General features: G+C 44.8%; 1 protein-coding gene across 1 annotated transcript; it reads right to left on the bottom strand.

The window, feature by feature from the left end:
* Window positions 1-2,409: 2,409 nt before the first annotated feature.
* LURAP1L (leucine rich adaptor protein 1 like) lies at window positions 2,410-26,068 on the bottom strand. Its single transcript, XM_081894887.1, has 2 exons — window positions 24,978-26,068; window positions 2,410-3,162 (listed from the first exon to the last, which is right to left on the bottom strand). The coding sequence occupies exons 1-2, from the start codon at window positions 25,239-25,241 to the stop codon at window positions 2,785-2,787; spliced, it is 642 nt and encodes a 213-aa protein (XP_081751013.1). The 5' UTR covers window positions 25,242-26,068; the 3' UTR covers window positions 2,410-2,784.
* Window positions 26,069-27,553: the final 1,485 nt, after the last annotated feature.

The raw sequence follows: 27,553 nt of genomic DNA, 5'->3' as shown, positions 1-27,553 counted from the left end.
TTTTGGCCGCATAAGGTTCAGCACTTGGGAAATCTGCTTGCTGTTGGAATATATCAGGGATGGGGAATCTGTGGGCCTCTAGATCCTCATCTCAGTGGCACAATGGGTCAGCACATCTTGCTTTGTGGTTCAAGTCCACCCAGAGATGGCTGCAAGCAGGATTCCAACTCTACAATTCTACGATTCTTTGATTTTATGACTACAACTTCCATTGGCGCCAATCAACAAATGGTCAGGGATTGCTGAACAACATCACTGTACAAGCCACAAGTTCCCTTTCCCTGGTGCCTACAGTAGAAAAGAAAGATGGTGTTCATGCATTTAAGGACTGGGTCAAACAATTTACATTTCAAACACTACATGTATTTAATCTCTGAGATGGAACTACTTACTGAAGGCCAACTATCATGCCTAAGGAAGACTGGAGGTTGCACAGGAAAAGAAAGGACAAAAAGTTAATTACCATAAATGTGTGTCGAGTTGGGGCTGACACGCCTGGAATGGCTAGATTTCCTACCTGTTGTTAGGTGCTGGATTATGGTATACAGTGGTACCTCAGAACTCGAATGGCTCTGTTCTTGAACGTTTCGGCTCCCAAACTCGAAGAACCCGAAAGTGCTCTGGGTTTGGAACAGAACATGAACGTCCACCGTGGCTTCAGCTGTGCAAAATCCTAGCTGTCAGCCAATCGGAAGCTGCACCTCGGAACATTTCAGAAGTCGGTCTTCTGGAACGGATTACGTTCCAGTTCTGAGGTACCACCTGTACTTGTTTCTCAGGCCTATTGGAACGACTGAGAGATTTCAGTAAGACCTAGACTGCTTCTGGATTATTGACTTTATCCTTTTTTTGATGGTCTGATATTTTGTCTTTTAAAATTTATTAATTTATTAAAAACACATTTATTCAAAAGTTGCACTTTAGCTTCGTCCACTGCCATAACACCACAGAACGATCACTCCAGTCCTCAGTCCTCCGTCACTGTCATGTTGGCTCACCAAATATACTCAATACGAGACCACCTACTGATATGGTTTACTAGACATTTTCAACCATTATATCCCCCCCACAGACACCTCTGTGATGATGATGGCATTGAAATGCCCTGTTCTTCTTTAATAAAGTAGAAAAAGGAGACCAAATTGTCCCAAAGATATCTTTTTTCGGAGATGCCTTTGATTATTCACCAATTGTATGTGAGGCGTGTCTTTTTTTGATACTTGTTTTGATATTGTTGGTTTTATTTCAATAGTTTGTACACACAAAAATAAATAAATATTGTATAATTTGTATACGCTCAACCACTGTAGTGAAGTCCCACAGGGTGGAATCCAATGGCATTCATCTGCCCACAAAATAGATACCATTGGCTCAAGGGATTCCCTGTGCAACCCCCAAATTTGCCGCAGAGGATTTGGAGCCAGTTATGGGAGTTGGGGAGCTGCAGGTAAGGGGGGAGGGGATAAATTGCACCATGTTAGCAGATGTTTCCCCACTGCTTTTAATGAGGCTTTGTTGTTGTTGTTTAGTCATTTAGTCGTGTCCGACTCTTCGTGACCCCATGGACCAGAGCACACCAGGCACTCCTGTCTTCCACTGCTTCCACCACAGTTTGGTCAAACTCATGTTTGTAGCTTCGAGAACACTTCCAACCATCTCGTCCTCTGTCATCCCCTTCTTCTTGTGCCCTCCATCTTTCCCAACATCAGGGTCTTTTCCAGGGAGTCTTCTCTTCTCATGAGGTGGCCAAAGTATTGGAGCCTCAGCTTCACGATCTGTCCTTCTAGTGAGCACTCAGGGCTGATTTCCTTAAGAATGGATAGGTTTGATCTTCTTGCAGTCCATGGGACTCTCAAGAGTCTCCTCCAGCACCATAATTCAAAAGCATCAATTCTTCGGTGATCAGCCTTCTTAATGGTCCAGCTCTCACTTCCATACATCACTACTGGGAAAACCATGGCTTTAACTTTAATGAGGCTTACTCCCTAGTAAATGTGTTTAGGACTACAGGCTGAATTCTTGAATGATCTTCTATGTCATAATTTCCTGGTATGTGGAAAGCTAGTAAGTCAGGGGAAAGGGTTTGTGGTTTGGCCTTCTCGTTTGTATTTATGTATAGGTTTTTCTTTTTTAAAAGAAACAGATTCCCCCCTCCTGAAATGTGTGATTTCCATTCTGAAGTCAATAAGGCCCACAAGGGCGTTATCACATATTTTCTCTCCCGAATGTGTGCATTGGCTTTATGAGGAGTTTTGTGGCATTTCCTTCTGGCCCATAATAAGCAAACTCCACCAGTCACCACACTGCTTGCCTGTTTCCCTTGACAACTCCCAGCTGAATTATGAAAAAGTATGTACTTATACCATTAGAAAGGGGGGGGGGAGAATTCTTTACCTCCAAATCAACAGATAATAGAAAGTGTTTTATTGTCAATCAGTTGTAGAATTCAGCAAAAGTTCATTTCCACACTTTGTGTTGAAGTTAAAATTAATTTCCTTCACCTTTATATATAGATATATTTTTGTAAAAAATGGTCAAAAGTTATATTATAAAAGAGAAGAAAGAAAGAAAGAAATCACAGCAATAAATTAAGATGACAAAGAGAGAGGAGGAAAACCACCCAGGAGAGGAAAACAAAATCTAGGAGCAACCGCAGAGAGACTAAAGCAGGTTTAAAATAGATCGTATTTTTAAAAGGTGCTTTCAAAATGCTTAAAACAAATAGCAGCATAGAAGAATCATAAATACAAGTGCACATGTGTCCCTCCTAAAGTTCCCCCTTCATCAACCAAAACAGTAGTACTCGTCAGACTCAATCTTGGTATGTTTATGGAGGGACTGTGAGTCGTCTATAAGAGAAGAGTCACTGAACTGGTCCATGTCTGAAGGAGTACGTTGGCCAGGGACATCATCCGCCAAAGTGTCCAGGTAGCTCCCCACGGAGATTCCATCCAGCCCATCACTGCCATCTTGCAAACTGTTGTAGCTGCCTCTCAGTGATGTCTCCTGACTCTCTAGCAAGCTGCAGAGACTGCCACTCAAACTGCTGCCCCTGCTGGTGATTGTTCCTTTTTCTTCAATCAACCACTTGATTGATTCGATGCTTTCATTGATGATCAGTAGCTGCCGCATTAGTTTGACATCTGTGGCTCGGAGATCAACCTGCGTGCAGAAGAACAACTCATCAGTACACTGGATTCAGATCAATCTACTCATCTACAGACGCAAATTGACACACAATTTTTAAAAACTCAGCACAGGCTTTTCTTAGTAATGCATTAACGTTCAACCCATTGGTTTGAGTCCTCCCTTCCAGACCAGGAAAAAACAAGCTTGCTCCATCTTACATATGACAGCCCTTGAGATATGGCTATCTCCTCTCAGTCTCCTCTTTACCAGGCTAAACATTCCCAACTCCCTCAACTGTTCCTCATAAGTGGGAATATAACTAGGGTTGTTGAGCTTTTTGGAGGAAAACTCCCCCCCCCCCCAAAAAATAGTAACTTTAAGCTTTTGGAGCTTCCCCACCCCCTATCGCATTGTCATAAATCCAAGTTTTCCCTGACATCTGGCCAATTTGGCAATATTCCCCCCTGACGCCATTTGCACACCTGAAAACCAGGACACGTCAGGAATTTTCCTGACATACGGCAAGCCTAAATATAACTTTCTGTGAACAGGACACTAGACTTCTGTTGATGCAGCCGAGAACAGCATTAGATTTTTTGCTGCTGCTGCTGCATCACAGTGTTGACTCATTTTGAGTAAGAACACTAATCTTAAAATGAGTATTTAAGAATAAAAGATATGCTGTGATTCAGATACATGCACAAACACACACAAACAATATTTTGTGGCATAGTATAATGGTACACAATACATGTTGATAGCCAAAACGATTTCAGTCAACAAGGTTTTTATATTAAAAAATGAATACAAATTATTGTGTAATGTAGTCTTTTACACTATTCGCTTAAGCCTTCTGTTTTTCTATATATGAATATAACATCTGCATTGTTCACTCACAATGAACTGGAGGAAGAAAAAAACATTCCAGACTCTGAGGAAGTGAGCTCTTTATCTTGCTTTGGCAAGCCTCCTCCTTTTTTTTCTTTTTTCATATAATTCTTTCCATAGATTCTTTTAAAATCTCAAGTCTGTCAAAATATCCTGAATTACACACTGCCTTCTTTTAAAAATTATTGCTCTGGTGGTTTGGATCAATGGTTCCTGACTGCTGGCCAAAGAACTGGTGCATTATTGCTGTTCCTCCACAATTCCCACATCTGTTGCGCTCCTTCCTCCCCTTATATTCCTCTCACGTTTCATGAACCTTCCATGACTGTTCCTCCCTCATTTTCCCTGCCCCACCTTTGTCCTCTGCATCACCAACCCGCCTTTCTAAGGAACCTAGTTCCACCCTACAACTTCCTTCATTCGCCCTGCAAGTCCCTCCTGGATCTAGTCAGTCAGAAAAGCAGGGGTGAAGATTAAACCTCATGCTTGGGGACCCATTGTGGTCCCTTGCAGGTCTCTCCATCTGACCTCTGGACACTTGGTTGGCCAAACACCTTCTCCAACCACACCTTCCACAGGTCACACCCCAAAATGGACCTGCATGGATGGAATGTGCTTGCCTAGTGGGAAGACAGGGAGGGGTATATAGAAACCAGCCTACAGCAGAAAGGTGACATTTCTATGCAGTTTTGCCCACGTTTGCCTCTGGGTCCGGCCACTGTTGGTACATGGCCCACAAAAAAATTGCACAGCTGGGAACACAGTCCTCAGGTTAAAAAACGTTCCCCATCCCTGTAGGTATTGTGACTGGTAAGGTAAAGGAAAAGGACCCCTGGATGGTTAAGTCCAGTCAAAGATGACTATGGGGTTGTGGCAGTCATCTCAGTTTCAGGCCAAGGGAGCCAGTGTTTGTCTGCAGACAGCTTTCCAGGTCATGTGGCCAGCATGACTAAACCACTTCCGGCTCAACAGAACACCGTGATGGAAACCAGAGAGCACGGAAACACCATTTACCTTCCCGCAGCAGTGGTACCGATTTATCTACTTGCACTGGCATGCTTTCAAACCACTAGGTTGGCAGGAGTTGGGACAGAGCAATGGGAGCTCACCCCCATCACAGGGATTTGAACTGCGGACCTTCTGATCAGCAACCCCGAGAGGCTCAGTGGTATAGACCAGCAGTGTGACTGGTGCAGTAGGATGAGCGAGAAAGCAAGGAATTGGGATGTGGGACACTGGTGGAAATGCCTTTGAAGGAGAAACCTACATAATTTCCTTCTTTTACCTTACTTGTTACCATTATTTCATTAAACTGGGCAACTGAATCCTGAAGTCTTGTTTGGGAGATGGTGGCAGAAAGAGGAGCTACAGTTATGTTTCTAGATGCTTTCCCACCTGTTTCCTTGCCACGAAGGACTGGAAATCTTAGAATGCAGAAACACAGATCTTTCAAGCATATCACAAATATCATTTGTATTTTAAGTGTCATTTTTAATTGCCTTCGAACCCTCCTCTATGGAAAATGAATTTTAAACTGCCAACAGGGCAGCATCACAAGCACTTAGCTGGATGGTGGATTCCAGAGTGTTGTCAAATGTAGCTCTAATTGTACTTCCAACCTATCATTATGTTAGAAATGCAATGCTATCATGATTAAAGACTCGCCTATCTCTACCCATCTTGCCTAAACAGTCTTCCATGTGCAATCAGTAATACATGTAAAAGAGAGAGAGAGAGAGAGAGAGAGAGAGAGAGAGAGAGAGAGAGAGAGAGAGAGAGGCACCCAAGCCTAAGGGGTGATCATTATCACATTAGCAAATTTCCTCCCATTTGTAATAATAGCTTGGGAGCAACATGAGTACAGTGCATTCCAATACTTGCTTATTCAAAAGACAACCCTACTGAGGTCAACAGGGCTTACTTCCAAGTAAGCGGGCATGGGATTGGAGCCTAGTTTCTCAAAGGGTAACTACTACAATAACAGCAGCCATGGTATGGCTAGGCAATTAGGAACTGATGTATCTTTTCAATGTTATAAAAGCACAAGAAGAGCCTACTGATCAAGCCAACGGCCCATCTCATTCAGCATCCTGTTCTCAGTGCTCTCCACACCAACTTTGCGTCCATTTCTGTGACTAGCAGCACTGAGGGAAAACCTCATACATGGTCTGAAGTAGGGCTGGGCAATATCACCAGCTAAACATGGTGATATATGAATACGTAACAATGTCTGAAATAAGGATGGAACTATGTGATTCTTGACTGTGATGCTATAAATTTGATATACAGTAAAATGACGCGGGTGGCGCTGTGGGTTAAACCACAGAGCCTAGGACTTGCCCAATCAGAAGGTCGGCTATTTGAATCCCCGCAACGGGGTGAGCTCCCGTTGCTCGGTCGCTGCTCCTGCCAACCTAGCAGTTTGAAAGCACGTCAAAGTGCAAGTAGATAAATAGGTACCACTCTGGTGAGAAGGTAAATGGTGTTTCGGTACGCTGCTCTGGTTCGTCAGAAGCAGCTTAGTCATGCTGGCCAGATGACCCGGAAGCTGTATACCAGCTCCCTCGGCCAATAGAGTGAGATGAGCACCGCAACCCGAGTTGGCCACGACTGGACCTAATGGTCAGGGGTCCCTTTACCTTTACCTTTAAAATGCCTTTCTATATCTTTAACACTAACAAAACAAGATATTCAATATTTTCTTCAAGTTGGTACCCTTGGCAGGGAGCATTTCCTAGCAGCCTTCTGCTGAGCGGCTAAGCATCAGTGAATCGGTCTTGTTTACAGGTGTGGAAAAAAGACTGAAGCTCAAGGTTTCAGCAGGCCAGTGGCATTGCGTGGGGGGTGCAGGGGGGCCCGGCCGCACCAGGCACAACATCTGGGGGTTAGGGTTAGGGGACGCAAATCCATGGGTTAGGGGGCGAAAATTACTTGCCTTGCCCCGGATGCTGACAACCCACACTACGCCACTGCAGCAGGCAAGTGTTTCTGTGGGAGTAGAAGGGTTGAAGAAGGCTGTCCTTAGTCCCGACACACACACACACAGGACAATTCTGTTGTAGCAGAGGTATCATTTTAATATTTTATCCAGGGTTTTTTCCCCCTTCGACTGTAGCTCACAGGAGCTCTCAGGTGGGCACTGTTGCCATTCTAAGAGAACAAGGGTTCACAGTGAGCTCCAGAGTCTCTTTTTCTAGAAAAATAGCACTGATTTTACCTATTTGTGCCAACATGCCTAAGATGGCTTGGCTTGCTAATATGGAGCTGCCAGGGTCAATTTCACAAAATGGCATGAAATATAGGATGCCTCAAACCAGCACACCCAAGCAGTGGTGGAAACCAAAAGGCAAACTTGAGTTACAATCCACTTTATCAGGCGGCTACTTCCTTGTCACCCTACAAGTTTCCCCTCCACTTCCCAAGTCTACAGAACCCTGCAAAACATAAGCAATGTTACGTTCAAAGACTGCATTTGAACAATAGGCACAAACTATTTAGGACTTCTAAGTCCTGAAGGAAAAATTCTCACTTGGAGAGATTTAGGCACATGCTTCAATAAACTCAAAGAAACTGAAATGTTTTTAATTTTGGCTGGCTTGTGCCGTGTTTTATTACTGTTTTCCATTCATATTGTTTGTCCATCAGTGCTTTATTTTCCTATTATTATGTTTTATTATTATGTTTTTCATTTCTTCTCTTATCTATATGGAAAATATTTCTGACAGCACACATGCAGAGTTCCAATTTTATTTTTATAGCTAGGTTGGACCTGTTTTGTGTGTAATATAGAATAAATTTTCCACACCTTAAAACACACTCACATACACACATGTAGGATGTGAGCAATAACCACAAGCTATACCTCTGCTGTTTTTGTTTTTTGTTTTTTTGGTTGTTGTTTTTTAATGCTTGCTATTCGTTGTATAAACACTTCTCTCATTATTGGCTGATTTTCTGCAGTGTGGACCATCACTTCTTTTTCTCATATTGCAAGGGACTGTAGGGACTGACTATTAACAGGGGTCAGCAAACCTTTTCAGCAGGGGGCCGGTCCACTGTCCCTCAGACCTTGTGGGGGGCCGGATTATATGTATTTTTTGGGGGGGGGGGATGAACAAATTCCTATGCCCCACAAGTAACCCAGAGATGCATTTTACATAAAAGGACACATTCTACTCATGTAAAAACATGCTGATTCCCAGACCATCTGCTGGCTGGATTTAGAAGGCCATTGGGCTGGATCCAGCCCCTGGGCCTTAGTTTGCCTGCCCATGGACTATGACAATCTAAACAATGAAGCAACAACTTTGTGAAATCTGGATTAACTACAAGTGCATTAAGATGCTGAGTTTCATTTTCAGTGGTAGCTCTATGTATTCTGGAGAATGGTGCATTCTGGGGTGCAGCATCTAAGATTTGCAGGAAAGCCATACAGAACCCTGTCCCATGAAAGGGTTCATCACACATGTATTTCCTTGTTTTGTTCCCAATAAGGCTTGCGGAACATGTGATGAGTTCAATGGCGATAGTGTACACATTTGATGGCCAAGTGATGAGCAAGCATGTTAGAACTATAACCTATAATTACATAGGATGTCTAATTGAAAGGGAAGCCAAATGGGTGCTGGGACCAACCAAGATATTGGCTTCAACATAGGTGGCTGCAAAGGTTTAACCAGTGGTGGAAACAAGGGCATGCAAGTCAACCCTAAAATACTACTATTACCAATTGATACACATCGATTATGGCTTCGCTGAATTAGATCTGTATCAGGGTGCTTCAATTCGAATCAGTGGAGCTGCATAAAAGTGGAGTGGAAGCTCATACACAGAACAATAAGACTATTCCTCTGGTACTTAGATCTTGGCACGGTATGGCAATTATTGGTACAGCTGCCTCAAATGAATGGGAAGGTTCTGCACATGCAAAACACCCATTTGAGGAGCAAACTGTTTTTTAAGGAATGGTTTCATGTGTTGCCCCATTAGCATTTCTTTTTGCTTATTGAAAGAGGTCTATGTAGCTCCTTCACATCTGCAGTGGCGTTAATTTATCATGGATTGGGGCTGAGCATCCTAGCATATGGAACCAATGAAAGTCAAAGCTCAACACTGAGACTTAGGCCGAGTTGATGATAGCTTCTTTCCCTTCACTTTCAAACTAATGTGTGAACCAGAAGTATAGTCAGCTGCCTCAATGGACAGACTACATTTTTTTAACCCTATTCAACACTGTCAGCCACATGTAGTCATGTATGTGGGTAGCTGCCATTCATACGACATATGACTAAGGAAGGCAGGTGTGCTGAAGACTCTGCTATATGCCTGTATCATGCCACAGATGATTTCACCATCAGATGGGCATACTAGGGTCTAAGACTCCATTTGGTCTACCTCATTCCTATGATCTCAGCTTCAAGAAGGGCTAGTATTTTCCCCCACCAATTCCTGCTTTCTGTCTTTGAAAGTCACAGTATGATTCCCAAGGCCTCTTGTACATTTGCCTCCTTCTATGATGCCATGTATTTCTCTGTGTACAGCACAATCCTACAGATGTATACTCAGAAGTAAGTTCCACTGGTTTCAATACCCCCAGGTAAGTGGGTGACAGCAATGCAAGCCTTAATCTTCTATTACTTGCAATGTTCCTGGTTTGCCATATAATGAGTTACATTTGGACTGCACACCTGAAGGAAAGTTCCCCTTGGCTCACGTCATCAACACCCCCAGTTTCTCTGAAAGGACATCAGGGCAAGGGGAAGGCCATTCTGACCCCAATAATCAACCAGAAGACTAACAACTGCCTGGTTCTAAGCTACCATGAGGATCTTTCCATTGAAAGGAAGGGTACAAACTTTTTTAAGCAATGAGGCAGATGCCTAGAGTTGTTGTTGTTGTACTACTTGCCATCTTTGAAAAGTATGAAGTAGCAATCACCCTAGAGCTCTGAAAAGCACTGACAGAAGAAGGTGGAAGCTGCAGTGTGGACATCAAGACAAGGTCACTGGGAGAAGCTCTGGAGAAGACTGAAAGACAGCAGTGCTTTATACAGAGACTGGGATGAGGAAAGGACTTAATCCCCTTCCTTATTCTGGAATCCAGCTCCAGGGTTCAGAGGAGAGAGGCCTGATTTAAGCATGGCTTGAAGGTTTGAGTACAACCTTTTTAATGTATTTGTTTATATTAATTAGTGAGATTTACAGCCCACCCCATCCTGAAGGCCTTTGAAAGGAAATACAAGGGTGTTGTGCAGTCAGCAGCACATCTAATTTCTCTGGCTACGTGCAGCGTGAACTCGTTTGTAGCTGGACAGACTGAATGCCGCCATTCACAGCGAGGACTGAAACATAAGCCCAACGTTTTCACAGCTGTGAACCAGTGTTGGAGCCATTTCGTTAAGAGACTTGAACTCAGATAGGTGTGATTGGGGGCCGAATCACTGCAATCTTAACCTATTTAGTCGCCCAAACATTCCAATTAAATTATACGATGCAAACTTCATACAAACTCGTAATGATGGCTTCTGAGCCTCATTTTGACTCCTTTTCCACATAGTAAGAGGAATTACAGCTGAAGGCATACTAAATTAAACAAAAATGAATGGGTAGGACAATGCTACTCATGGATTTCCCCATCCAATCAAGTAACCTGACATCTTCCTTGGAGTACTAGGTGTTGAAGCAACTGCTTCTTTAAAAAAAGCAGTTGTTACAGTTTCTGTCACAGCCTTTAACCTTCTTGGTGTAGGTATTGGGAATCTTTGCCCCCCCCCCCAGATGTTGTTGAACTCCTATTCCCACCATCCCTAGTCATTGGCTGTGTCTCCAGGACTGATGGGTGTCAAAGTTTCCACTATAGGATAGAAGTGACATAAAATGGAAGTAGAGTTATCTGTCCATTCCTAACTTAAAGCTACAGCAAGGAAGCACGACACCTGAAGATGGCACCTATCCAAACATCTGCCAACTTTAATATTAATTAATAATAATAATAGCATAGATGGCTCATAAAAACCTATGTTTTGCAATCAGAATAAGTGTCGTCATAGGGTGAAAATTCACTTGCAAGATATTCATCACCTATCTTAAAGGCAGGGACTGAGAACTTAAAAGTTATAGGCAATTCACTTTTGGATTAGCTAACAATTTACATTTGCAAAGAGATGAATAGTGTTTTGCATTTCTGCTGGCACAGTGGCATACATATACATGATGCCAATGAAATTATATTCATTAAATACATTTCAGGCTTGGTTATATAAAAAATGGTTAATTAAGTTTGGCTTCAATCATCTTTATCAATTAACCAAGCCTTTTTCCCTGATCCTAAACATCTGTGCAGCAAAATGGTAACCAACTAGAACTTACTCAAGTGTAAAGTCACAATCGTGTAAAGTGGTACCTTGGTTCTCAAACTTAATCTGTTCCGGAAGTCCATTCCAAAACGAAGGCATGCTTTCCCATAGAAAGTAATGCAAAATGGATTAATCTGTTCCAGAAGGCTGTAGCTAAAACTAGGAGGAGGAGGAGAACAGCAAAAACAAAAGCACCAAACTTAATCCGTTCCGGAAAGCGCAGCTTCTGATTGGTGCAGTACCCTGGAAATAATAGCTGACAGCCGCATCGGACGTTTGGCTTCTGAAAAATGTTCGAAAACTGGAACACTTATTTCTGGGTTTTTGGGATTTGAGAACCAAGACGTTTGAGTACCAAGACATTTGAAAACCAAGGTACCACTGTAAAAGGTTTTTTTAAAAGAAAAAAGCTAAAGGTCCCCTTGATGGTTAAGTCCAGTCGAATTTGACTATGGGGTGCGGAGCTCATCTCACTTCAGGCCAAGAGAGCATGGCTGGCAACCCTACTTTGCCAGTCTAAGAGCTCTGAAAGAAGCACAGTTTTGCAGCAATGATAGCGCTTTCCAGGCTGATCCTATAAGAGTGCATCTTATCTCCTTTCTCTTCTATGAATTACATTTGCTGGCACATTTTTTTTTATCTTTGAAAAGATTCATAGACCGCTTAATTATAAAACCTGCTAAGTGGTATACATAGTAAAAAATATAGATAAAAACACTTCTAAAATCCACTTTAAAACAATAACAGTGTTGCTTGGGTCTTTTGTTCTTGTGTAGTGCAGTTGCTGCTGTTAATATGTGGAAATAGTTCAGTTTGTTTTGTTTTGTTTATTGTTTATGACTACTTTAGCCCTGTTTGCAGTTGGGTAATTTTTTTTATGTGGTAAGCTGCCTTGAGCATCATCGGAACTATGAAAAGGTGGCATACAAATATGATCGATCAATCAATAATACTCAATAAAACCCAGCAAAAAAAAAGCAAGAAAACTTTGAAAGCTTAACACTGATACCGCCATTATATTTCTGGGTAGGCTTGCTAGAATTGTAAAAAAAGTTTCACCAGATGCCTAAAACAATGCAGTGTCTACATGGGAGTAGAAAAGCACACAAAAGGGATGTGGGTAGCACTGTGGTCTAAACCACTGAGCCTCTTGGATAGCCAGTGTGGTGTAGTGGTTAAGAGTGGTGGACTTGTAATCTGGTGAACCAGGTTCACTTTCTTGCTCCTCCACATGCAGCTGCTGGGTGACCTTGAACTAGTCACACTTCTCTGAAGTCTCTCAGCCCCACTCACCTCACAGAGCATTTGTTGTCAGGGAAGAAGAGAAAGGAGATTCTTAGCCACTTTAAGACTCCTTAAAGGGAGTGAAAGTCCAAACTCCTCTTCTTTTTGCTGCTCAGAAGGTCAGCAGTTCAAATCCACATGACGGGGTGAGCTCTCATTGCCCTGTCCCAGCTCCTGCCAACCTAGCAGTTCAAAAGCATGCCAGTGCAAGTAGATAAATAGGTACTTCTGTGGCAGGAAGGTAAACACTGTTTCCATGTGCTCTGGTTTCCATCAGGGTGTTCTGTTGTGCCAGAAGTGGTTTAGTCCTGCTGGCCACATGACCTGGAAAGCTGTCTGTGGACAAACGCCAGCTCCCTCAGCCTGAAAGCGAGATGAGCGCCACAACCCCATAGTCGCCTTGCACTGGACTTAACCATCCAGCAGTTCTTTACCTTTATCTTAGAAAAGCATGCAAATGAATGGTTTCAAGCACAAGAGTTAAGAAACATGCTGTTGCATGTCACACTGCTGCCCTGATTCTTGAAAACCAGATTTAGACCCAGACCCCCATCCACACACCCCACCGAAGCATGAGTAATCTTTACATTGACTTTGCCCATTCCCTTTGGTCTTAAAACACAATTGCAGTGCCAACCTGTCCACTGTAGCCTGGCTACTGTGAGCCTTAAAGTGACCCTTAAAGGAGCAGAGAAGCTGCTAACTACTTGGATAATTAGTTCCGTCCTGTTAACTTGTAGCTGTAGCATTCCTCATTTTAAATTTAATTAGTTTGTTCATGTCTGGGGAGGCAGGGTGGAAGGACTCTGGACACAGAAAAATGGCTTCCTTAAAAAAAACAACCTGTACTTTTTATTATTATTGCAGTTGCAAAGATGCCAGGCACTTGAAGTCACAATTCTTTGCATAGGACTGGAAACCCTCGTTGTGTGAAGTGTGGACTTGAGCAGCCCTTATAGCCTAACAAAATCAATGGATTTAAGAGCCCATGTGTAACGTCAAGGTTGCATCCGAAGGTTATTTAGATCTGTACGAGAGGTTAGTTACACATGAAAACTGGTATAAACAGGGGTCTAATTCATTGCATCTATCCCTGAACGAGCCTGGACTGATTGTAATAAAAGACAGATGTCTAGCATATGGCACCAGAAAGATCGGCAGCATGAAAAGACAGCTATTGAAACTCAAATGTTTCATTTCCCCCTTTCATGTCCTTGAGAAACAGGGATGAATGAAGTCAGGTGGACTGGAGATCTTCAAAGCTCTCCTGAATTAGTGCCGTTGACATTGCAGTTGTTTAATAATAAGACTAGGGTGAGGGAAGGCTACATTTTATGCAGCACACATTTCTCCTCGTAGGGGAGCAAGAAATGTGCTTAGAAAATCCCTAGTACAAACTTACCGATGTTGTCAGACACAGTAATACAAGTGTAAACATTTAGGTCAGTGCCCAGAGATAAGGAGCAGTTGCTGGTGTCAGAAAATTTTGAAACAGATGGCACACGATCAATTCATTATTATGTGTTCTAGACATCTGTCTCAAGCAAGAAGGCTGAATTGTGGCTGAGTCATATAAACATCCAGGGGATAGATTTTAAATCTGCACATTATCCATGCCTGCCTTGACATGAAATTCTCCCTAGCACCACCACCCCCTCCCCGGCCCAGTAACATAGCTCTTTCTTTGGAGCCATGACACATACAATATATACCATATGTGTTATGAGTGGGGCAACTTTTGTGTGGGCCTGAATTTGGACAGGTGAGTGAGGATTTCGAGCTGCTGATCCCTCTTAATCCAATTGGTTTAGAGCCTTGCACTGTGGACTTGTGATCAGAGAGGGTTGGGTCATGACAAACTGCTAAATTAAGATGTAAAAATAGATACTTATAGGCACAAACGGTAGCAGGAGCATACAGAACACAGCATGATGGTTGGAGGAATATTCCCAACTGAATATCCTGAGGAACATACACCTGGCCAATAAGCTCACGCCCTCCAATATTTCTCTGATGAAAATAGGGATGTCCTATTCAACAACCACAACAGCAATTGTATTATTGATACCCCACCCACCTGACTAAGTTTCCCCAGCCATTCTCAGCATATTTGCCCACATGGCAACATGGTCCCACAGTTGGAAAAAACAACAACACTGTTCTAATTGGAGATACCAGGGGCCATTTCACACAAAGCTTTTGTTTGTCAGTAATAACATCTCCAGGAAATAGGGTTGTTCTCCCCGCCTTCCAACTCTCTGAATCCTAAGGGTCCTAAATCTATAATTTTCTTGGCAAGATTTTCCTCTGTGGGAGTATTACTGGTTAAGGGAGGCTGATCTAACTTCCTTTAGAAATGGCTGTAGAAATAGTTAATCCAATGTAAAGTCGAGGTGGGCCGCATAAAGCAGTGGGTGGTCAGTCAGGGGCCATATGCCAGGACCTGGGAGTGGACAGGGCGAGGTCTGGTGTCCCGCTTGCTTCCTCTCACACTTATACACATGCACACACTCTCTCACACACATTCACTTGCACAATCTCACTCAGGCAACGTATTCTCCCCCAGCCTCCCTCACACAGACATCCTAAATGCCTTGCTCCCTTGTGATCACACAGATGCACAACCTTCACACAGATACAACCTTCCCTGATTTCTTTCTCCCCTACCCTCTTCCCTCCCGCACAAACCATGTTTAACCTTCCCGGCAATTCTGAAGTACTGTGCTGCTTGCCTGAGGTTAGAAATGGGGTTCATTGGGAGTGCAAGGTCAAAGCCTCTGCTCTCCATTAAGACCTGATGCAGCCTGAATGGAGCTCGGTCCATAGAGTACGAGCCTCTTTAGGGTCATGGGTTTGAGCCCCATGTTGGGCAAAAGATTCCTGCCATGAACCAAATGACCTTCATGGTACCTTCCAACTCTACAATTCTACCATTCTATGATTCATTGTCCCCATATTGCTGTTAGCAGCAAAGGGAAAATGCACTGGGAGTGCTGGGGGAAGCATATTAAAGCCCCAACTGCTTTTGCTGCTAGTAACAGTCCCCGAGGCTTGGTGGGCCGCAGACCCTGTATGTGTAACATAAAGCATCATAATCTTCCTAGCAAAAAAAATCTATTGTGTGCACATGTTTCTAGCTCTACCACACCCTTCTTATGTTATGTTATTTCTTATTTCTTATATTTATATGCCATATTTTCCCCCTCCAAGGTGGTGTACATGGTTATCTCTTTCAGCTTCAGCCTTCTGGAAGAAGGTACAGGGTTATAAAGAATAGAACTAGCCGCCTGAGAAACAGTTTCTATCCAAATACGATTTTGGTTTTAAACGCAGTGTAAGGTAGTCTCTATGGGAGTGTATTGTATTTAATTATGGGGTATCAGAGTTTTTAGGAGGTTGACCAGGCTGGGCTAGCTGGGATAGGCTTGTTGGTTTTTGAATGTCTGATGTAGATTTTTTTTTCAATTTCATTGTTCTGTATGGGACAATGACAATAAAGATTATTGTATTGTATTGTATCGTATCATATCGTATCATATCGTATCATATCGTATCGTATTGCATCGCATCGCATCCTCCTCCCCACTGTACCCTAGCAACAAGCCTGTGAGGTAGGTTAGGCTGAAAGACAGTGAGCCTCAAGGTTACCGAGTGAGCCTCGTGGGTGAGTGGAGATTCAAATCTTGGTCTCCTAGTCTAACACTCTTTATATCTTTCATAAGGGCCAATGGAAAACAAACACGTTCAAATCATGGTAAGAAACAGCTCTAAGAACATTGCAGCCTACTCCCTCCTCTGCTCTTGAAATTTGTGCTTACTCGGTTGTTCTATTAATGTGTTTTGCGAATGTACATTTTCTTGCTAGACATTACATGTATTAAATTGTTCTACCCAGAGGCCCTTGCAAAAAAATTAGCCAAGAAAAGTAATACTAATTACTACAAGCACGGTATGCAATATTAAAATGCTAACATGAGATGGCTGATAAAAGGCTTGGAATAAGACGGCGCATATTCTGAATGCAACTGAGGCAAACTAATATATGCATTTTGGTCTAATATATTTAGGAGCTATTACTGTTTTGGGCATGGTTTGGACATGGGGTTACTTTATTTATTTATTCTGAAAACAACCTTAAGAGTTTTAATGAAGACTATGCATTACCACTGTAGCAAAGGAAATGTTCTGCAAGGCTTTGGACAAGTACGAAATGTTTTGCAATTCCTCACAGCAGCAATTACGGATTGGGAAGCAGCCACAAACCTGTTTGTTTCCCTAAACTACTACTGTTGACATTAAACTGGGAAGGATTAGGGTAGTTGAGTAACCCGGCCCATTTGCATCGTCAAGACTTCTGGGGACACACCTGTCAGTGGAAATGTTGTTATGAATGAGCCTAAGGGGTTGGGAGATCATTGCAGAACAGCCAGAACGTAAAAACATTATTACATTGAATATTAATAACATACAAATTAATTTTATAACTTTTTTTTTTAAGTGTGTATTATTTCCAGTATGTTTGCGCTCATTGGCCAGACAGCAGAAGGCACAGTACTTTGTCCTGAGGAATTGGGGAGATTATTGCCTGTGTGCTTTGTCTTATAGCAGGGCTGGTTCCAAGTCACAGGGGCAACAAAGGCCCTTCAGCAAAGTGCCCTGGACTGGGCTCAGACTCCATCAGTGAAACCCCCTGCCCACCCATTTCCTCTCCCAGATGCCAAGCCGAGGAATTCAGCTGCCATTTTAGTTTTCCTGCAAGGCCACAGCTGTCCCACAGCTTTGTGGAAAAATCAAAATGGCGGGCAGACTACCAACCACTTCCACCACATATCCTCCAACATTTCTCTGACGAAAATATTGTTACTCAATATTACTCAACAGTAACAACAACAGCAGCAGCAATTTTATTATTTATACCCCACCCATCTGACAGGATTGCCACAGTCACTCTGGGCAGCTTGGCTCGGGGGTCGCATAACTCCACACCCACCAGCATTTCTCTGATAAATATTGGGATTTCCTAAGGAAAAGGTGGATTATGGTGCTGGAGGAGACTCTTGAGAGTCCCATGGACTGCAAGAAGATCAAACCTATCCATTTTGAAGGAAATCAGCCCTGAGTGCTCACTGGAAGGACAGATCCTGAGGCTGAGGCTCCAATACTTTGGCCACCTCATGAGAAGAGAAGACTCCCTGGAAAAGACCCTGATGTTGGGAAAGATGGAGGGCACAAGGAGAAGGGGACGACAGAGGACGAGATGGTTGGACAGTGTTCTCGAAGCTACCAGCATGAGTTTGACCAAACTGCGGGAGGCAGTGGAAGACAGGAGTGCCTGGCGTGCTCTGGTGCATGGGGTCATGAAGAGTCGGACACGACTAAACGACTAAACAACAACAAGGAAAAGGGGGACATTTCAAGATCAAATCAGAAACCAGGATGGCTTCTGTAAATCCAGGACAGTCCCCAGAAAATAGAGACATCTGAAGGGTCTGCAGGGGTCCTCCAGCAAAGTGCCCTTGAATGGGTCTGGACTCTGTCAATGGTGCCCCCTGCCCACCTGCTTAGGGTTAGGGTTAGGATTAGGGACATCTGCTGTCCCACAACTTTGTGGGAAAATCAAAATGGGAGGTGGATTTCCGGCCACTGCCACCATAAGCCTGCATCCAGAGGGCTGGCAGGAGAAGGAGACTGCCCCAAATTAGTCTGCTGAACCCTGTCCATGTGCTTGGGTCCCAGCTGCTGCCCAAGGGTGCTGCTGCCAGCCATTTCCCATACCTTCCCTAGTTAAAAAGCCAGAGACTTTTCTAAACGTGAAAGCTGAACATTTCAGGGAAGATCCTAAAGCAATCTTGGAGGGACCAGGCCTGCTCAGGACTATTGGCTGTGTTGGGATATCAACCTGTAATCTAACTTTAACCTCTGTCTTCTTAAGTTCAAAGAGGTGTTGAGCTGATGTGAGCTGGAAGAGAAGGAACGGCTCTTTTTCGTTCCAGGAAAGGAATTACATAAACAGTAGGAGGATTGTTATCTCTAAGGATGTTCATATTTAGAGAAACACAATGATATCTAAGAGGGAAGATTGAAATAGTCAGCAAGGGTGTGTACCTGAAACAACCTTGGATCTCTTGTTCCAGGTGAGGAGTCCTCATTTCAGCACAATGACTAGAGTCCTGGTTATCAACAAACTCAAAGTAGATAAGCAAAACAATGACCTGATCTTGAGATCTGAGAGCAGTAGCCCTCACAGGGGCTATAAGAATATGCAAATGCCTTGCTGGATCAGACCACAGAGACCAGCTTCTTCAGAAACCAGCCAAACATACCTAAGAAGTCTATGAGCTGAACAGGGATAGATGCCCCAATTTTCATCAGAGAAATGTTGGAGGCTATGCTATGATTACAACATGGATCTGGTGCTTAAAAATATACTCTGGAAGTTCAATTTTTTAGCTGTAATGGATAATACACACTGACAGACCACTATCTTCTCCTCAACTATGTCAGTGAACAGGAGGAAGGAGGAAATACCTACAATGAATCCATACATGTCAATGTATGAGGAACAGAAACATTGTTGCCTGAATGAAGCCTTCTACTTCAATTTAAGAACAATGCCTCAAGTTCAGAACTACATGCACAAATGGGGCCACTAGGTTTGGGGGGATGTCCCCCTCAAACCAACTTCTTGAATCCAACTTCTGCTGGACTGGGACTACTTCATTTCATTTGGCCTGCCTCTACTGGCGAAAGAGCTCATGGGCTATGCATTGCTGAGTTAATTTTCAGACAGTTCTGCGGCTGCTTGAATATGAGTGAAACCTGCAACTGTCCAGGTCTGTTGTAAATATAGTTTAGTGAGCTCCTAAGAGAGATGCTCTGCTCCAGAGGAAGAACTTTCTGCTCATCAGGCAATGGCTTGTCCACCTGCCTTGCCCCACCCTCCAGCCCTGGGAGCCTTTCCCAGACCAGGAATTTGAGAACAGCAGAAGCAGCTGGGAAGAGAGAAGTCCAAAAAATATATGTTGTGTGTCCTTGTTTCTAAATATTTTCCTTTTGCATGCGTTTGTATTCAGGCCTCATCATGGGACTGAAACTGCCTTGTTCGTGCTGGTTGATGATCTCCGACGGGCTAGCGGAAAAGGTGTTTGTCTAGTTCTGCTGGATCTCTCAGCGGCTTTTGATGCAATTGATCATAACACCCTTCTGGACAGTCTAGAAGGGCTGGGAGCTGGGGGCACTGTTATACAGTGGTTCTGCTCCTTCCTCCTGGGCCGTGTCCAGAAAGTGGTGGTGAGGGATGAGAGTTCAGACCCTTGTGCTCTCACTTGTGGGGTGCCTCAGGATTCTGTCCTCCCCCCATGCTTTTTAACATGAAACCACTGGGAGAGATCACCAGGGGGGTTGGGTTGAGTGTCCATCATTATGCGGATGATACCCAGCTCTACCTATTTTTAAAATTGGATCCAGTGAAGGCAGCAAAGGTCCTGTGTGAGTGCCTGCAGGCAGTTGGAGGATGGATGGTGGCTAATGGATTGAGGTTGAATCCTGACAAGACAGAAGTACTGTTCTTGGGGAACAGTGGGCAGGCTGGTGTGGAGGACTCCCTGGTCCTAAATGGGGTAACTGTGGCCCTGAAGTACAAGGTGCACAGCCTGGGAGTCATTTTGGACTCACAGCTGTCCATGGAGCTGCAGGTCAATTCTGTATCCAGGACAGCTGTCTACCAGCTCCATCTGGTACGCAGGCTGAGACCCTACTTGCCAGAGTGGTGCATGCTCTAGTTATATCTCACTTGGACTACTGCAATGTGCTCTACGTGGGGCTACCTTTGAAGGTGACCCGGAAATTACAACTAATCCAGAATGTGGCTGCTAGACTGGTGACCGGGAGTGGCCGCCAAGACCATATAACACCAGTCCTGAAAGACCTTCATTGGCTCCCAGTATGTTTCCGAGCACAATTCAAAGTGTTGGTGGTGACCTTTAAAGTCCTAAACGGCCTTGGCCCAGTATACCTGAAGGAGCATCTCTACCCCCATCGTTCAGCCCGGACACTGAGGTCCACCTCTGAGGGCCTTCTGGCAGTTCCCTCACTGTGAGAAGCAAAGCTACAGGGACCCAAGCAGAGGGCCTTCTCAATAGTGGCGCCTGCCCTGTGGAACGCCCTCTCATCAGATGTTAAAGAGATAAACAACTACCTGACATTTAGAAGACATCTGAAGGCAGCCCTGTTTGGGGAAGTTTTTAATGTGTGACATTTTAATGTATTTTTAATCTTTGTTGGAAGCCGCCCAGAGTGGCTGGGGCAACCCAGCCAGATGGGCGGGGTACAAATAAAATTATCATGATCACCATCATCAGCTCTGTGGGGCTGTCAGATAAACTGCCAGAACATCAGAAGCTTTGACATTTGACTGCATCATTCCTTACAATGCAACACACATCTTCAGAGTCACATGACTGGGTACTACTTTCTATGGCTGAATGGCACAGACCTTTTGGGGTGTTAAGGTCAGCAGAGAATGGTTCCACCACTCTTAGAAGTTCAGCAGGTGGTGGTCTGGAAGACAGCATTCTCTGCACAAGCTCCAAAATTGTGGAACTTCATCCTTCCCATAGAGGTCTGCCTGGTACCTTCATTATATGGTTTTTGCCATATGCTGATGACATGCCTCTTGACCCTATCTTTTGACACATGAGAGGTACATTTTCAAGACTCACGCTATTCCTGTGATTGAAATTTGTTTCAAACTGTTTTTCCTATTAAATTTGAATTGTTGTGATCTGGCCTGGGACCTGCTGGTGAAGAGTGGATAATTATTAATATTAATTATAATACTGCCAATTTGGCAACTGCTGCCCTCCTGGCACCACACTGCAGCTGCAATTATGGCCTGGAGTAGCATTAGCCTCGCCCCTGCCTTGAGAATGATCTTCAAGGAGCTCTTCTCGGTAGCCTGCATAAGAAGCCATGGGGAACCGAGATGGCCTTGCTCAACCACATCCATAATATATTGATGGTGGCTCCACTAAAGTCAGGAATTAATCTGGCAAAACACACTGCTGTTCCTCTTTCAGGTCATGGTGGATTGTTAAGGATTAAATAAATGAGTGTGCACAGAACCAACGCTGGGTGGATAGGGAAACTGGGCCACAGCTGAGGGACAGCTTAGTTGGTAGTGCATGAGACTCTTACTCTCAGGTTCGTGGGTTCAAGCTCCATGTTGGGTGAAAAGACTCCTGGGGTTGGACTAGATGACCCTCAGTGTCTCTTCCAACTCTGTGATTCCTTCCTGCCGCAGATTCCTTTATCTGCAATGGTACCTCGGGTTACATACACTTCAGGTTACAGACGCCGCTAACCCAGAAATATTACCTTGGGTTAAGAACTTTGCTTCAGGATGAGAACAGAAATCGTGCTCTGGCGGCACGGCAGCAGCAGGAGGCCCCATTAGCTAAAGTGGTGATTCAGGTTAAGAACAGTTTCAGGTTAAGAATGGACCTCCGGAACGAATTAAGTACTTAACCTGAGGTACCACTGTACTTGCACTGGAGTGTTTTCAAACTGTTAGGTTGGCAGGAGCTGGGACAGAGCAACAGGGGCTCACCCCTTTGCATGGATTTGAATTGCCAACCTTCTGATTGGCAAGCCCAGGAGGTTCCTGGCAGGGCTAGGACAACCCTGGAGAGCTGCTGCCAGTCAGTGTACATAATTCTGAGCTAGGTGGACCAGTGGCCAGACTCAGGAGAAGGCAGCTTCCTTTGTTTAAGCAGTCAAGAGTACCCCTACTTTCCTGGAAGAGGTAAAAATGGTGTGAGTCTGAAGTTGAAAGGTCCACCGCATGCTGATGGTGAACTTCCTCCACTCATTGCAATAGGGCAGCCATCCTGATGTCTTCCAGCTGTTTGGTGCTATCATCAGCCTTGCCAAACCATGGAATATTAGAGTTCGAAGGGACCCAAAGGACCATCTAGTCCATCTAGCCCCTACAATGCAAAGCCTCAGCCAGCTTAGCCCAACAAGTCAAGGAGAATGGGAGTTGCAGCAAAACATCTGTAGGTTTTGGAAAAACCACATGAAAGCCTTGGCCAAGAACTCGTTTGACCAAATAACCACTTTAAGCAGGAGCTGGAGAAGAGTGGCCCAAGGTCCGAGCCTCCCTTCAGCCAAGGTCTCCTTTCAGCGGCCATTGTTCTTTCCTCTTGTTTCTCCGCGTTTGTAGCAAATCAGGCCCACTAAGGTCTTGAGCAGGAATCCCAAGCAAGCTCTGACTAAATAAATGGAGACCACCAAGGGACAGTGTATGGTGGGCTATTGGATAGCTACTAGTAAATATACAACTAGCCTCAAAAAGAGTATGTAATATATTTAAATGGGAAAAGTTTTTCTTTTCTTTTAAATTATAGCAGGATCAGATTTTTGCACACAGAAGCCAGTGCACTGATGAAAACTGTGGATTGTATCCAATCTAAGTTCTACTAAGTTCTGTTTAGGGAAGTTTTTAATGTTTGATGTTTTATTGTGTTTTTAATATTCTGTTGGGAGCCACCCAGAGTGGCTAGGGAAACCCGGCCAAAGGTGTGGAGTATAAATAATAAATGTTGTTGTTGTTGTTGTTGTTAGCAGACCCTGTGAATTGAATGGGCACAACCAGCCCAGAAAAATTAAATTCAATGGGAACTGGGTAAAATTTAGTGTTAGTCAGCACCTTGAGAGGTCTTATTTTTGAGAACCCATTCGGCTTTCAAAATTTCCACTGTCAGTTTTTCCCTGCACAAATGTGTAACATATCTCCCACATGCGACATGTAACATATGAATCCCTGATTCTGCAAGTTATCAGCAGTGCAGTTATCTATCCTCTTCAAAAGTAAGGTTCCGAGCTAAATATGTGGCTGCCGGAGTTCAATGGAGAGAGCAGTATACTCTGCATGTGCTCGGTGGCACTTTTTCTTTATGATGACATCATGATATTCCAGGAACTAGCCATGGTACTGAGAAGAGATTCAAAATTAAGACCAAGCCCAAATCAAGGCCTTGAGAGCAGGGCAAGGAGCAGGGGGGGGGGGGAAAGAGGAGGAATGGGTGTGGGTGGGTGGAGTTCATTTCCAGGGGCAAAGGGATGGAATCAAGTGAATTCCAAACAAAGACAAAAATGTCTGTTGGCAAGCCTCTTCGCTGGGAAAAATCTAATTCATGGAATGCACTGCCTCTTCAAATAGTTCTTTATCCTGCCCCTACCACATCTGACAGTGATAAAAAATGTGCCAAACCCACAACTGGGCATCATCCCTTACTTTCAAGGTATATTATTTCCCGTGAGGATTGTTTCTTCTATTTCACAGCATCCAAACTCAATACAGTATACCGAATCCTGTGTGAGTCAATGCATAAATATTGAGGAATCCAGGAGCCGGCACAAATTATTGACAAATGCTACTTGAACACCCCCCTTCCCCCCTCTCTCTTTCTGCATAAAAACCTATAGGGATTGGCCACAAGATCTGTTCCTCCACTCTTGATTCCATTCTTTTCAGAGCAAGACCGCAGGTGGAGCCATGCAACATGGAGTTTCCTGTGGAGTTATCACACCCACTTCTCACATTTTAGATCCAGTTGCCAGGCCTACAGGCAATTGCCTGTAGCTGTTTTGTGGGCAGGTGACTAGCTGTGCCTTATTATGAGGATTAAGTGCTGCAAATGAACACTGAGAGCACATCCACGCTCTCCCACTCACGCCTACGCCAACCACACACAAGCACAGCACAGTGGCAAAAATAAAACACCTCCGGGATTCAGTTCTAAAAACAGGAATGCTGAGTCTCAGCCTTGATTGGACGCCCCCTTATCTTATGAGCAACAAAGCCTGGATATTTAACTCTAGGTCTGTATGCTCCTAACTCCAAAAAGGGGGTGCGAGAAATGCTTTCTTCACTTGCTCAGAGGCACTCTCCTTTTTTATTCTACTGCTTAAAAAGAAAACACCTCGAAAACGGGTCCTAGCTTGAGTTCGGCATCTTAAGCAGCCCTAGCTCCCATACTTTGTAACGCATGTCGCTGAGAACTTTACTCTTGGTTTCTGACATCATTTATTTTGGGGGAGAAAAGAGAGGGGGACGCTCCAAAGATAAGGAGCGCGGCTCTTCGAATAGCACGAGAATCGCGCCAGTTCGGCGTGTCTCCCAGCAAGCGCAAAGCCCAGGCTTGCAGACAGCGAGCGGCGCTCAAAGGAGGAGTGCGGAGTAATGGTTAGATCCCTGCCTGTCCTTTGTTGTTGTTTCGCGGCGGTGCACCAGGGCGCTTGAGCTGCGTACTCTACTCACCATTTCTTGCCGGAGGAGGTGCAGTTTGGTCTCCAGTCTCTCCAAGGCGCTGGAACTCCTGCTGCGGAGCATGGCGGCTCTGGGGCCCAGAGAGGTGCAGAAGCCGGGGGTGGCAGGCCCTCCGGCGGGCCGCTCGGGCTCTTTTTCCCTGGCTAGGGAGACGGCGGGCTCCTCCCCGCGCAAGGAGCGCGCCAGGCTCTCGGGGACTTTGCGCCCCAGCTTGAGCTCGACGTCTCGGAGATCTGGCACGGAGCAATCTTCCATGGCTTGGCAAGCGAGAGAAGGAGGCTTTTCGGATTAAGCGAGCTGCACTCGGCGGCTAGGGGAGGCGCAGAGAGCCGAGCTTTTCAGCCGCGCCGCCCGGCGCTGACCGACCTCTCCATGCCAGTCCGCGTTCGGTAATCCAGGCGCGCAGCCCGCGGCAGTCAGACGCGGGGGCGCACGGCAGCCGAGCAGCTACAAGCCGGCCAGGTGACCCGCCGCGGGAGGCAGCAGCAGCAGGAGAAGCCGCTGTCGCCGCTTCCCGGCAGCTGCATTATTTGGGTTTTGCAAACTCCAGCCCTTGCGGTTGTTGCACCAGCTGCCTGCGCCGGAAAACAAAACAAAACAAAAACCGCGAGCCGGGCGGCTACAGAGTGCAGATCTCCCGCAATGAAGTTGCAAGGAAGCAGAAGCCAGCTACTTGGAAGATCAGGAGGGAGAAGGGACTTCTTGGAGAGTTGCTGCCCTCCTGCTCCTCCCGAGCCCGATCCCTTCTCAAGTCCGGTAGACTTGAGTGATCAACTGGAGTGAGCGCCCTCCCGGATTAATAAGCACGCACAGCGCTGCTCCTGACCGATCCCGGCGCGCGCGCGCGTGGAGAGAGCTCCCTCTATATCCCCCAGCAACAATTACGCAATAACTCCGCTTCCTCCTCCGATGCAACCGGTCCTACTGGCTCGTCTATACGGTGCAGCCAGTTCGATCCAAGTCGTCTGAGTGTTGTCGAAAGGCAGGTGTACCAGAGGAAAGATAGCCCTTTACCGTAATACTTAGAAAGGGGACTCCTCATATTACCTAAACGATTCCAGCATTTGTTAAATTAATTTATGGCCCTCTATACCTGAAGCATTGTTCTGCTCAGACACTGAGGTCCAGCTCCGAGGGCCTTCTGGTGGTTCCCTCAGTGCAAGAATGAGGTTACAGGGAACCAGGCCTTCTCAGTAGTGGCACCAGCCCCGTGGAACACCATCCCTTCAGATGTCAAGAAAATAAACAACTATCTGACTTTTAGAAGACAACTGAAGGCAGCCCTGTTGAGAAAAGTTTTTAATTTTTTTAATTTTATTTTTTATTAGTTGGAAGCTGCCCAGACTGGCTCAGGAAAGCCAGCCAGATGGGCAGGGTATAAATAACAATAACAATTTACTATTCCTATCTAGCTGTGATCCAATAGCATTACAGTCCAGTGGCGTAGCGTGGGTTATCAGCACCCAGGGCAAGGCAAGTAATTTGCACCCCCTAACCCTTGGATTTGCGCCCCCTAACCCTAACCCCCAGATGTTGTGCCCAGTGCAGCCAGGGCCCCCCCTGCACCCCCCACGCTACGCCACTGATACAGTCCGAAGGCAGCATAGTCTTGGTTAGGATAGCTCTATCATTCTCTAGTTCAGGGGTTTGTCATAAAGTAATGCAGGTGGAACTTACGACAAAAACATTGCAGGATGCAGTAATCCTGTTCAGGGTTCTAGCTAGCTGCATTCTTACAGGATTCACCATTTAATTCCATCTCATTTCTCCAGCTATGTTTCAGAAATCAGTGGTACTCTAATCATGTTCAGTCCTCATTGGGATACTTTAGGTCCCCCTCCCCACTTCTGGGAATCTTGGCATTCCCCAAGAGGTCTCTTCTGGTGCTTGGTTTGTGCCCTTTTGGATTCGTAAGGGTTCACAGGCAGACAACGAGTTTGTTATTAGTAAGGATAGCTCAGTTGGTACACAATGAGACTCTTAATCTGAGGGTCAGGGGGTTAAAGCCCCATGCTGGACCAAAAAATCCTGCATTGTGGGGGGTTGGACTAGATGATATTGGTGGTCCCTTCCAGCTCTACAATTCTATGATTCTATGTGGGATCTAATCATTCAGTATGGGTGCTTCCAAACCCATTGGTGGGAGGGGTTCAATTGCGTACTGACAACTTCACATTGCAGAATTAAAATAGATTTTGCACTTTTAGGCAATGAATCCACTTCCAAAAATAATCTGGCATTTTGGGTGCTTCTAGACGACCGGCCTATTGAGCATTCATCCTGATGTGCTCGCAGGGAGATGAAACAATGCCGGCCATTTAATGAGCATCCATTCTGCTTTGTTTGCTGAGAAGTTAGATGGTGTTACAGCAAAACAACAGTTATCCCACACTTTCCCCATCACTTTCCTTAACCACAAAAAGTTCCAACCAAAAGAGGTATGTGGGATTGTTGCACAGGACTCCCCATCCATTTTAACTGCTCAAACCGTATTTGCCACTATGTGATTGAATCCCACCTGAAAAAGCAACAGTCTGGAAGTGCCCTTTGCAGGAAGGAAAGTGATT

The sequence above is a fragment of the Podarcis melisellensis genome (genome assembly GCF_964234715.1).
Source record: "Podarcis melisellensis genome assembly, chromosome: 17".
Lineage (NCBI taxonomy): Eukaryota > Metazoa > Chordata > Lepidosauria > Squamata > Lacertidae > Podarcis > Podarcis melisellensis.
Note: the sequence above shows the minus strand (reverse complement) of the source record. Positions and strands in the feature narration are given on the sequence as shown.